At 37.9% G+C, this 13,851-nt stretch overlaps 1 protein-coding gene across 1 annotated transcript in view; it reads left to right on the forward strand.

Annotated features, from left to right (window-relative positions):
- Positions 1–771: 771 nt before the first annotated feature.
- DMD (dystrophin) overlaps positions 772–13,851 on the forward strand; it is a 2,222,747-nt gene continuing 2,209,667 nt past the window's right edge. Inside the window, exon 1 of the mRNA XM_073901937.1 lies at positions 772–895. Within this exon, the coding sequence (XP_073758038.1) occupies positions 889–895 (7 nt within the window). The 5' untranslated portion in view covers positions 772–888. The remainder of the gene's footprint in view (positions 896–13,851) is intronic.

The following is a 13,851-nucleotide window of genomic DNA, read 5'->3' on the forward strand; positions in this document are numbered from 1 at the left end:
AAAACGCAAAATGCATTTTCCTGCAATGAGACTTATTTACTAGGTAAACAAGTTATGTTAGAGAGTCAGCTAATTTAATTCCTTACTTTCTAAAGAGAGGAATTTCCGTAAGTCAGAATATCAAGTATAAAGTCCACTCCTGGGAGAAACAAACAGAAGCAGTTTAAATGTCTCCAATATGCAAAGTAAATATTTTCTAGAAAAAAATCCTCTTATTAGAAAATTTTCCATAGAATCACAGGGGCAAATTCCATTTGAGAAAGTGCACGTTATATTTTATAATAAAGCAGAGATGTGGAGCTGAGCACGCAGCATCCTCATTTCAAAAAGTACAATCAGAAAAGAGAGTTTTTACCCTTAAAAGGCTGTGAAGATAAGTGAAAATCAGCCGGAATTCTACTGTGAATAATAGGATGTGTGGCAAAGGAACTCGACTCTTGGTATAGTTACGAAAAGATGTTAATCCAAAGGCTTTGCATCTGTACAGAGGACCGAGTAGATACTGAAAGCGATTTGCAGATGCACGGTTTTTTAGGCAGGAAGAATGCTCGTTAAATGCAGAACGCTGCTCCCGGGTTGGCTCCGAGGTGTAGGTTTTGTTCGACTGACGTATCAGATAGTCCGAGTGGTTACCACACCGACGTTGTAGCAGCTGCATAATAAATGACTGAGAGAATCATGTTAGGCATGCCCACCTAACCTAACTTGAATCATGCGAAAGGGGAGCTGTTGGAATTCAAATAGACTTTCTGGTTCCCAGCAGTCGGCAGTAATAGAATGCTTTCAGGAGGATGACAGAATCAGGAGAAAGATGCTGTTTTGCACTATCTTGATTTGTTACAGCAGCCAACTTATTGGCGTGATGGAGTGACAGGAAAAACAGCGGGCATGGAAGGTAGGATTATTAAAGCTATTACATCATTATGAATCCAATTAGAAGCTGACCATGACAAAGCATATGTTTGAACAAGCAGCTGTTGGTAGCCGGGGTTTGTTGCCGAGCTCTTCAAACTCTGCAAACAGTGTTGCTTTTACGGAAGGGATTTTAACATTTCCTTGTGCTGTGTTAGATTTGGGGGGGGGGTGTGCTTGCCTCCAACCTCAGGAAAGCACTTCTGGGATAGAAATCCGTGTTAGGAGATTTTAGAATAAAGTGTTTTTCAAGAATCTGGGTTTCTCCAGGTAGAGGATGACCGGGGGCTGGGGGGCAGATCTATGGGGGAAATCTACCCCAGCTCAGTTACATGACATTTACTTACAAGGACTGACTGAGCTCTTGGCATATTCAGAGATTGAGAGAAATGAGGACGTATAGAATGTTTGGATAGGTTGGAAATTGTTACACTTCGTTCCTGTTTTATAAGGAGTTTGGCTGTCAGTCTTGTCTCCTCGTCAGTTTTTAGCTTTTGACATTTATTCAGTCATTCTGCATTCTATGAAGAAAATACATCAATATCTCCTGCAGGGTTTTTCAACAATTCCAGCATCTGTTTCAGCTATTGAACTGTATTCACGTTTTGCCAAGTTGATGTCGACCCAGCTGGTCTATCATTTCTCGCTTGATTACTGCTCTTAATTTCTCTGTATCAGCTTGTTTCAGATAGGGCTTTTTGAAAGCTGTTAATGAAAAACGACAGAAAATGATAAATTGGTGAAAATGGGAGCACTTATTTATTTAATTATGTTGAAGCCTTAATGAGTTTTGTCTTACATTCTCTTTTGCCTGCGTACAATTTTTAGCACCCTTGTGCTGTTTTGCAATATTTCTTTCTCATACAGTCACTGGATTACACTTATAAGTACTTTTAAACAAATGAAGCAGGAGCCTCGACTGTATCTGGCTCCAAAAATAAAGTTTTTGGGAAAAGGGGAACAATTTAAGCTTTTTGTGGAAACTATGCATCGTTTCCATATTCTGTCTTCAGACGCTGTCATGGGGATACGTTAGTGAGTATATATCGGACCGAACATATTGAAATAATTTTTATCACCACTAGGGTAACACGAAAATAAAACATCCAAAGCTGTTTTTAACAAGTGATTGTTTAAAACACATGTCAAATAATATAGAAATAGATTTTCCAGAATGTGAAAAGTGTGGTTGTTAATTATATGATACAGAATCTTTTAGCTCTCTGCCCAGTCTCTCCAATAACCTGAGTAGCTAAATCATCCAAGTTAATAGGCTTTCATGTATGAACATCTAGTATGACCTTTCGGTGTATACGGTATTGCTCATATGTGCTGTGTCTTTTCTGTAGTAATTGTAATATCCCAGTCGGTCTGGTCAAGGAACACTGCTGGCTGTTATGTAACTTTTTTCCCTGAATGTTAGTCCATGTTTTTCAATTACGTATTTCTCTTAGAAAGAGTGACTTAAACCAACATGTATTTAAGTAGTGGTGAATCACTTAGAAACTGATGGGCTAATTATACTACTTGGATTCACCCAAATTAATAACTAACTTATGTTTTGAAAGATAGTCATACATTTGGATGAGTACTTTTTAACCTTGAAGCATACATGAGTGTAGGTGAATATAAAATCCATAATCCATACATAGAGCATGAAAGAAAATAGCTTTCTGGATGTATGGCTTTAGCAGCAAACATATTTTCAATAGTGTGGTTCAGACAACCTAATTATTTCCTCTTCATACTTCTGAGTGCTGTATGTGCTTTTCTACAGCCTGTCACAGTACTTGTTTAATCTTTGGGAAGCTCAAAGACTGGCAGGGAATTTTGCATCCAGATGATAGAGGGTTATTTCTTGGTTGGTTGACAAAAATCACCTATGTCTATACTTTTGTTTAAAATGCAGTTGTTTTCTGTCAGCAATATTTCCCAACTTTATTACCATCTTAAGTGACAATTCAAGTCTGGAAAAACTCTTTTGCATTACATATTTAGTGGGACTCTCCTTCTGTGAATTGTCTCCTGTGAGAAAAATTCGAGCTTCCTGTTAGCCTCACACTCCTGTTACCATAGTTACTTTTAAAAAAGAAGGTTTTCCTTTCAATGAAGATAGTGTAATTTAAATCAGCCACTGGACTCCCCCAAACTGTGGTTTTTTTGTTTGTAGTTCAGGCTGCTTCGTTTGTGACTTGGAAGTCCTCTTATTTGATTCCACTGATGAATGGAAAGGACAGACACTAGGTGGCACCAGCTGTTGATTATTAATGAAATCTCAAAGGCTTTGGGCCACACACCTGAAGAGCAGGCGGACCCTTCTTGACAAATGCCTTTGTAAGATTTGGAAATGCTGGCCAGTCTTTCCAGCTCAGAAACATGATTAGCATGCAGAGTGATGGGACCGTGTGAAGTCTCCAAATCCCAGTTGCTTAATTCTGTGTTTTCTGAAGAGGTTCAGGGGGAAAAAAATGAGGAACAAATGCGTGAAAACAGAAAGAGTGTGTGAAAGGGATGGGAGAGGTGAAATGGACTATAAGCATTTAAATATATATTTTTTTAATATGGAACTGGTTACTTGCAAATCTCTGTGGGTTTCACCCGGTTCTCTACAAACCTAGATTGTTTTTCCCAAGGCATTCATATTGTCAAAGCAGCTGTAGCAGCTACTTGTCTCTTTTAGGTAAAAATCTAATTAAGCATCATTATTTTTAACTCAGTAATGTCCCTGAGTTCTTCTTTAATGGGAACACTGTGCAGTGAAAATGCCCACTTGTGATTGAGTTGCCTACCTTCAGATGTATCCCTGCATCCAGAAAGATGAGCAGGGGGAGACGCTATCAGTTAAGAAATATTCCCAAACTGAGAATATAAATTTCTGTTCTTTAAGCCACTCAGTCTGTGACATTTTGTGGTGACAGCTCTGGCTAACCAATACACCTGCTATTCCTTGTTTATCAAGTGACTTATCATGAAAATGTGTTGAATATTAGTGAAATGCTGTTTCTGCATCAATAAAAATGACCACGTGGAAAAAAATTATTTAAAATCTTGTTCCCGAGAAGCTTGTTTCTTCCTATTATTGTCCAATTCTCATGTCGTCTAAATCTGAGGAAGGAAAAAGCAAATAAAAACAAACCACATAGGCATGTGCACACAAACCCAGAGACGCACACATACATCTGACAAAAGAATCAAAACTATTTAAAAAGAGAGTGCCATGACAGTATTTCAGATTGGTCCTGGAGTTAACACACCAAAATGAGCAAGAAGGAAGGAAGTCCATAATTAGGGTGGGCATATTAAATAACTATTAAATTCCCTCAAATTGGATTTTTTTTTTTTTTTTTAGAAAAGTAGGCAATATTTTTCCCTCACTGGGAAGAAGCACAAATTTCTGAGGAAGATGAGCTGGTTTAGAATGAGCGGAAAGGTAACGTAGACCACAGTTCTCCAAGGTTCTAGGAAACAGTATGTGATTTAGCTAGTTATCTTGATTATACTGTGGGATTTGCTGAAGATTTTTATGATTTAGTCAAGATGGAGAAATATTTCCCCTTTGATATGTCTGAAAGATTAATTAAATTACTAAATTTTTCTGCCTTTGGTGCATTAATTGAATCCTTGTAAACCAGGAAGCGTCCTCTCTCAGGATTATGATGTAGTTCTATTCATTTGGCTCTATCTGATTTGGACCTAATTTCTCATCGTGTGCCCTGTAATTCTGACATTGGCCCTGCTTGGTTTGTGAAATATTAATACCCAAAACATGAAGGAAGATCAAAATAGTTTAGCTGAAGAGGAGAACAAATATATTGAATTATTCAAGTACTGAAGGATTATGACCACCTGGAAAATGCAATGAGACCAAAAAGATGACTCTTAATCGGAATAAGATCCTGCACTAAATTTCAAAAATCAATCCAAGTACAATATGGGCGAGAGTTAAAGCTTAACAATAATTCGTTGAAAGAGACTTAATGATTTTGTTGGCCTTAGCTTCAATATCAGTCATAGTCTCATATGGCATCGAAACAAAATAAAACAGATGTTGTTGGGCATGTATCCTTTTAGGAAGGAAACAAAAAAGAATGCATTTTAGAAGGAACTTTTTTTTTTTTTTTTTTTTAGAGGAACATCATGGTCTCAGGGACTTTAACATTTGGTAGAGTATTTAGTGAAAAATGTCTGGATGGCGAAAGTGCTAGGACTACGTTTGAGGGGCATTGAAGGTACCAGAAAAGGGAAAAGTTGAAGAATGCTTGAATGAACAAGAAAAAGGAAAAGATGAACTTTCTTCAAGTATTAAATGGGCTATAATGTAAAAGCGGGATTAGACTCATTTGTATCTCTCTGAAAGAACAAAAAAATAGTCTTCCAATTAATTGTATAAATAGAAAAATGACTGCTTTGTGAGGTACGGTACTCTGTTTGAAAAGTGTTCAGAGCTAGGAGTTGATTTCCTGCACTAAAGAGGAATTGAAGAAGATGTCTGATATAGTTTCTAATTTTGAGAATCTGTGATCCGAGTCATTTCATGAGAAAAAGTCTTCCCCTTTTCAGGTCTTTCATTGTGTGTCTCTACTAACTCCTCTGGAACCCTCCAGGCTAGGAGTCAGCCAATTGTGGCCCATGTGCCATACCTCTTTCTGTTTGGCCAGCCGGCTGAGGATGGCTTTTACATTCCTGAGTGAGTTTTTTAGAAGTAATAGTTTGTGGTAATATTTTGTGACATATGAAAATGACATGAACTTTCAATTTCCGTGTCTATTAATAAAGTTTTACTGGGAGATGGCCACACCTATTTGTTGACATACGGCATAAGGCAGTTTTCTACCCACACAGCTGTGAAGTAGTTAGGACAGGGATCATAGGGGCCACAAAGCCAAAACTATTCACCGTCTGGCCCTTGGTAGCAGGAGTTTGCTAGCCTCATCTCTAAACAGTACGAGAACCTCACTGTTTGCTCATTAAGTCGAGTGTCAGAAACAAGCTAGGTCACAATTAAATATCATGCAAAGACCACAAACAGAATTGCGACCACCTGTAGTGTTGAAGTACTACAGACTTGGAAAAGTGGTTCAGTTTTACAGCTGAGGAGCTCCTGTTGGGACCATTTTGGCTGTTACTGTATTAAAGATTTGCCTTGCTGAGGAATGTTTCTTACTTAATGTCAGGAGAAAATTGGAGGTCTCGGCAGTCACTGACTTATACCTGCTTTGCCTAGGCTCATGGATTTTGCTGAGCTTGCCTATTTGCTCAGATTCCGCTATTTTTATGGTTCCTCTTCAGATAGTCTGTGATTTCAGTAGACTTCCCGAAAGTGCAGAAGTCAATGGACAACAAGGTAAAGTGAGTGGAAATCACTTCTTGCAGCTATCCTTCTGCCTCTTCATAGGTCTATAAACTCTGCAAGCAGCTTTTGCCTTACTGAATTCCGAACAGGTTGTCAACTTTTAGAAAAGGTGAAGGTTTTCTTGATCAAATATGGTCTAAAGGGGATCAGAGAATACCAAAAGAAAAATCTGTGCCCTGCAATATGAAAGAACAGTTGAGGCTGTTAGAACATGATTGATAAGACATGCTAGAGTTAAAAGTTAGCGGTGAGATATTTTTATTTCCCTGAACACGTGGATATAAGAGAAGGGATTTTTTTTTTCAAATCATATGAGAAACCATAATCAGGTTCTAAGCATAAAATTGAGGGATTCTGGATTTACCATCGGAAATGACAGTCTCCATAATTCCACGATTGTGAAACTAAAATCACTGCATTTTTTTTTTCCCCAGGGCAGGGTATCATTTCTGCTCCCTGGGAGCACTGGAAATTCCTGTAAAACCCTTAGGATTCTTATTTTATTTCCATGAGGATGTTACTGAGCAGCTATCTTGTGATGCCTGTCTCTATGGTAACAGATACGAGGCTTAAGGGTCTGAAGGAAATTCTTCCTATTGGTTTAGGGATATGGAGCGATGAGAGCGATAAAGCTAAGGGAAGGCAAAAGAGACAATTGAGAAAAAACTGTCACGAGGGAACTGTTCTGTGTGTGAAAACAGTTTCATTTCCTCTGTATCTTAGAATGAAATAGAAACGAACATGTAAGTAAAGTTAAAAAAGAGAGAGAGAAGATTCTTAAAAAGTATTGTTTCCAACCATCCAGTCAATTTTATGTAATTGTAGGTACACTGATCTTTTTCTTAGCTGGCTTGCTTTTCGCTTTGCAGGAAAAGATTGCTTCTTGCCTGACATTGATAAGAGGAGGACTTCTACCCCTGACAAATTCAGTTCTGGTTATTGCTATCAAAGATTTTGATCTTTTTCTTGATTCCAAGGGTAAGAATATTGAGCTCTGGCTGGCATTCCTCACAATCACTGAGCTTCTCAGGGAATTAGGAAAGTACACAGTCCTTCCAAGATACTCTTTTTAGGTCTGTTTCTACTAAAGACCGCTAGTAAGTAAAACAACCATACCGCTTATTTGAAAATTGTGCATTTTGTAGCGTGTGCTGTGTAAGATTTTGTGTTTTTCCATGTTTTGTTTTGTTTTTTTATTAAAATAATGAAAGCAAAATACCCCGAGGGATTTAAAAGTATTGATTTTCCATTTATTTCACTTTTTCTGTCTCTTTTAGTTTAGCAAATAAGAACTCACTGTGGTTTAGTTTTAGAAAGGAGATAAATGGGACTTTCCTTTCCCTTTGACTTAAAGTATATTTCAAGGTGTTATCAAGTAACCAAAAGTATTTAAAATATTTGTATAATTTAGATGTCTTTCAGGAAAATATAAGTCCCAGAGGGCAGAGATGGTTGACTGTGGAGCTCTTATATATAGTATCTGCATTAACACAGGTGTTGCTGTTTCATGTTCCCTGATATCTTCATATAGTAGAGGTTAGGGTCAAAGGAAAAACATAATAATAAAATAATAGCAAGTGGGCAAAGAATCACAACTTGAAGGAAAATTTATTTTTTTGGAGGAGAATTTAAATTTGGGGGAGTTGGAGATAAGTACACTTCAAATGACATTTTATAAATTAACACATATTTATTGTTTATTATTCCCAGGTCATAGTGCTTAAAAGCTTTAAAGATTAAGTCTTTTTATTTTTTTAACCTTAAGAAATGTGTAGATTCTCTGTGTAGATATAACATCACGAGTTTAATTCACTCTGTAGATATTAATAAAAAATGTTTTTAGGACTTGTTCACACTGTCTTTACATGAAATGAAAAAAATAGAGTCAGCTGTAAGGTTGTGGTGCCTTCTTTGATAATTTTGGAAAATAAATTTTTTGAAAGGAAACCTTGTTTGTAACTCTATACATTTTGAACCATAGCAGTAATTGCAAAAGAAATTGGGGTTTCTGAATAAACACATGGCGACTTGAGATACTACACATATGTACTGCTTTTGGCAGTGTGACTTTAATTTGAAAGGTAAGACATTCCCAGTGAATGTCTAGCATGACTGGCCTCCACAAAGCTAACTTTGTTGGGTTTTGGGCTTACAGAGTCCAAAGTGCACTGCAGGGAATACACAAATGGGTAAAAAGATCGTCTGGACAAAAGTACTGTAGAAAGTAAAGATAAAGAGATAATCTTTTGGACAAACGTTTACGCAGGAAGTGGGGGGATGGCTGAAGTGCACTATTGGGTAGTGCACAAAGATGAATCACTATCCGTATACACTAGAAGGTAAATGGTGCCTATCAAAGTTCCCAAATAATATTGTCATTACCTGGCAATCTGGAGACAAATACAAACACCAAAGAAGAAAAAGTGGGGGGGGGGACCTCAGCAGCATCAATCTGCTATGCTAATGGCATTGTTACAATTGATTGTAATGCTCCCAGGATAAACCATAAAGACCATCATATTCTCTTTTTTAAAATTGCAGTGTAGTTGATGAATATTAGTTTCAGGTGTACAGCATAGTGATTCAACAGTTCAATACATTACCAAATGCTCACGACACTTAGTGTAGTTACCATCTGAATAGTTCAATACATTACCAAATGCTCATGACAGTTAGTGTAGTTACCATCTGAAGTTACCATCATATTCTGATTTTACTAGCACATGTCTCTGTCTTACATATTATGGGTGGAATTATGCAATACAGCACTAACTAAGCTGGATTATGGAAAATAACGCTAATGTTAACCTGCAATTTGATGGGTTTTAGGCAAGTTGGTGGGACTTAATTTATGTTCTGTGACAAGTATGATAAAGAGGAGATTGAGTCAAAGGCTGCCTGTGATAGAAATGTTCATGCAGTGGGTAGGAATCTCAGGTTCATCTCCCTTTGCCTGCTGACCTTTTCATGGCTGATTCTGGTGGCCATGGTAGTACGAGGCAGAGCCCATTTCTCCATTAGGTCATCCAGAACATGACTAGAGGCCACTAACTGAAGTGACATGTTTCTGCTCCTTTCCATTCATCCAACAAATGTGTATTAATGAATTCTGTCAGGTTCTTTGCTAGGGCAAGATGACTAAGATACGGTCTCTAAGGAATTTAGATATGAATGTGCTTTACGTGGACAAGGACAGAAAAAAATATCTATGGTGACAGCTAACCAGAAGGCAGCAGCAGCTGTGAATCCAGACAGGAAAGCCAGCTTGGGAATGAGCTCTAGAGGCTTCCAGGTTCCTTATTTGAGTGATGGAGAAGAACTGGCAAGTCCATCAAAGACAAAAATGATAGCTAAAGGGAAAGAACACAAATTCAGTGAAAAATTATTAGGAATTCAAAGTAGAGAGTGAAGTAACCTAAAGTTTCACTGGAAATAAGGAGGAGCATGCCCACCAGCCATTGCCTGTCTTCACTGAAATCAGATTTAAAAGGTAGAGTTTTACACTGTTGTAAAAGTCAGTGGCAGATAATGATACTGCACCTTTTTCAACCTAGGTGAACCTGGCCATACAAACTTTCTCTCAGGAGGTTTGTAAAAGAAAGCCAACAATTATTTCTCTTGGTAGGCTATGTACATCTATCCTTGGGAGCTCTTCCATTTGCTGTCTTTAGAGAAATAATCATATTGTCTTATCTCAGTTTATATGCATCTTTAATCAGAAGCTACCTGAAGGGGCGCCTGGGGTGGCTCAGTCAGTTAAGCGTCTGCCTTCAGCTCAGGTCGTGATCCCAGGGTCCTGGGATCGAGCCCCACATCGGGCTCCCTGCTCCATGGGGGACCTGCTTCTCCCTCTCCCACTCACCCTGCTTGTGTTCCCTCTCTCACTGTGTCTGTCTCTGTCAAATAAGTAAATAAAATCTTTAAAAAAACTACCTGAAAATATTTCACCTATGTTTACATTCATCACAGAATTATACCTCAGAGATTATACAGGAGGGCTATTTAGACAGGATGTCATTTTACATAGGATAGGTCTAGTGTTACGTAGACCTGTAACATGAGGAGATAGCATTAAATCACGGAAGTCTCATCCAGCTTGGGCAGCATCCCATTTAACCAGCCTTCAGCTTCACTCCTGACTCCTAGGAAATTAAAAAGACTTGTTTGCGTTAGAATTTGGAACAAAAGATAAGGATATTTTCTGAGTGATGGAATAATCTAGAAAGTCTTTCCTCCATCCTCCCTCTTCCTTACTCTTTCCGGGTACACCGCTTCCCTCTTCATACAATAGAATTGTGTGTGTGCACGTGTGCACACACATTCGTGCATGTATGTGCATCTCTCTCTGTCTCTGACTCTCTCAAGTAATTTATATATAGGGTATGGCAAGGAATATAGGGTAAGATCAAGGAAAATGTCCTCCCAACATTCTTTATTGGACCAATTTTCTTTTGTAGGTGAAAGCATTTCTGGGTGCCTTGGTTTATAAAGCTCTTTTATTGAAATATAACACAAATAAAAGGGAACAAATCAGTAAGTGTGCAACTTAATGAATTTTCACAGAGTGAGAACATCCCAGTGATTATTCAAAGTGAGAAAATGATATTACCAGCATCCCCAACCCTCAGTCTCGTCCTTTCTCAGTCAATATTCGCCCAATGAAAAGTGTCATACTGACTTCTGATGTAGCATAGATAGGCCATTTCTAAAATTCATTTTATTGGGAATGTGTAGTATGTCCTCTGTTGGGTCTGACTTCTGTTTCTCATCATAATGTTTGTGAGATTTATCTATTATGTTGCTTGTAGTTGTGATTCAGTCATTTTCAGGGTTGAATAGTATGTCATCACATGAATGTACCATAATTTGCTTGCTCCATTTACTCTTGATGGATATATGGATTGATTACACTCGGGGCCTCTAAAAACAATGCTACTCTGAACATTGTTGTTGTATGTTTTACACATACACATGCACTTCTGTTCTGTGAATATCAAGAAGCGAAATTGTTGGGTCACCAAATAGGCATGTACCTGCCTTTAGTTGATAATGCTAAGTAGTTTTTTTAATGTGGGTAAGCCAACTTATTAACCATCGGTTTATGAAAGTTTTGGATATTGTTGCCAATAATTAGTATTACCACTGTCTAATTTTAGCTATCTGGTTGTTGTGCTGTAGTATCTCATTGTCACTTGATTTTCCTTTTTTCTAATGACTAATGAGTTGGAGAGCCCTTTGAAGTGTTTGATGGTCATGTGGATGTTATCTTTAGTATGGGGACTGTTGTAGACTCATCCTTAATTTTCTGTTGAGATGCCATGTGTTTTTTTATTGATGTGGAGTTCTTTATTCTGAACGTGAACATTGTGTTTATTATATTTATTGCATACATCTAGATAGATACATTTTACAGAAGTCTAGAATTTAAAGGCCATAGACTCTTAAAGAATACTTAGTCCAGTCTCTTAATTTGACTGAGGAAACTGGGGCCTATAGAGATAAAGTCACTTGCTTAAAACTTCTTGTAGTTAGGAGTAAGACCAGAAATAGAAGTCTCTGAACACTGAAGTATGACTTCTATTAAACCATGTAGAGTCTTTAGTCCCTTCTAATATGGTGGCTCAAACTCCTTGTTTGTCTAGAAAGGCCAAGAAGTGCATGATATAGTTATTGTAATAGCAAGTACAGTGATGCATGATTCATCTCATTGATTCTCTGAACAGAAATATCCCCAAGTACCCAACTATTGAATAGCATGGCCATGTAAAATTTAAACTTTGATTTCTTTTTGGTATCAGATTTTATTTGTCCTCTTTCATACCTTTATTATTGCATTCAGCTTGTCCTCATATTTATTCTTATAACTTCTATCTTCTCATTCAATATTTGGTTCAAATTCAAGAAAGTCCGGTTTTTCCATGGTGGATTAATAAGAATGTTATTTTTCAAATGCTTTTCTTTCAAATGAGAGTAAATTTAGGTTGCAAAACATCATTGCTAATACAATAATACCTAATGTTTATTGAAAAAATGTTTATTCTAGAGGCAGTACTTGGTACTTTTCATGCATTATTTTAGATAGTATTTTGAACAACTCCAACATGTTTTGTTATCGCCATGTTACTGATCTAGAAGGTGAGCCTCAGTGACTTTAAGCTACTTGTGAGACAGCTGGAAATTGAACCAGATTTATCAAATTTCAAAGATCGCACTCTGAGCATGATTACACTCTACATGCTTGGATGGAAACTGACATGACAGTCGAGGTTTGGGGCACTACCTGCTTCTACTGCTTCTGCAGTAGGTCTCATGGATGTTCCTAGTCTTCTAATCTCATTAAAATATTTCATTTTTGTGTTCTTTTTCAAAGTGGTAATCAGAGCTGTCGCTTTTTTGGTGTTGACTTTATTAATTTCGTTGAGTGAACTGAACTCTTGATAATGGAACAACCTAAATACTGACGGGTAGGTTCATATCCATAGACGACCTTTTAGCTGAATTTTCTTCCATTAAGAGGCCAGACCTATTTTAAGAGTCGTCGATTTCAATCATTTTGAGCAGTTTATTCTAGGATGTGATTATTTCTCACCTAGATTTTACTTCCAAATATTTCTTGTTCCTGTTCATGGAAGAATTTTCTACTGATGGCTGAGCATCAGTGTGCTTTTCCCTTACTACCCCTCCCTGGTTTCACGCAGAGCGGACACATACTGGTGCTTCCATCTAGAAATCTGAACCTACATGAGTTCCCTAGCATGTTCTTTTTGTCTTGAATGTGAGAAGCACATTTAAACAATAATTTTGTCATTATTTTACTGGGTCTGAACAAAGAGGGATGGCTTTACACCCAAGATCTCTAATTCATAGGCATTTGGTAGTAATAATTGCTTAAGTGTAGAGAGCTTTACAATGAACAAAACACTTTGATGTTTATTGTATTCACATATAACAACCATATGCAGTAACTTTAGTAAGAAGTATGATTTTCTCTTCATTCAGATCCAGGTCTCTTTGTGTTTTAGGTTTCTGTGAACTCCGCTCTCTGCTTCCCAGACCACCTGCAGTCGCTGTCTGAGTTCAGATCCAGGTAGCTCACTTTGAATACCATGATAGCTTCCTAATGTACCTGCGGGACTTGGGTCTTTCCTGTTTACATTTCACAGAGGCTGCTAGACTCATATCTCTTAAAAGCCAAATTTAATATGTGACTCCCCTGCTTAAATCCACAGGTGGCTCCCCATTGCTTTTAGTATCTAATTCGAGTAACTCGTACAGAAGAAAAGGCCCCTTACCACAGTTTTCCTGCCTTGTTGTCGGGTCTGATTTTTCAGCCACCATATGAATGCCTTACCCTGTTTTTTTTTTTTTTTTTTTTTAAGATTTTATTTATTCATTTGAGAGAGAGAGAGCCAGAGCACAAGCAGGGGGAGAGGCAGAGGCAGAGGGAGAGGGAGAAGCAGGCTCCCCGCCGGACATGGGGCTCCATCCCAGGACCTGGAGATCATGACCTGAACTGAAGGCAGAGGCTTAACCATCTGAGCCACCCAGGCGCCCTGCCTTACCCTAGTCTTATGAACAGTTGTCCG

Source organism: Callorhinus ursinus, unplaced genomic scaffold (assembly GCF_003265705.2).
Source record: "Callorhinus ursinus isolate GAN/ISIS: 27379988/994484 unplaced genomic scaffold, GSC_fseal_2.0 scaffold16, whole genome shotgun sequence".
Classification (NCBI taxonomy): Eukaryota; Metazoa; Chordata; class Mammalia; order Carnivora; family Otariidae; genus Callorhinus; species Callorhinus ursinus.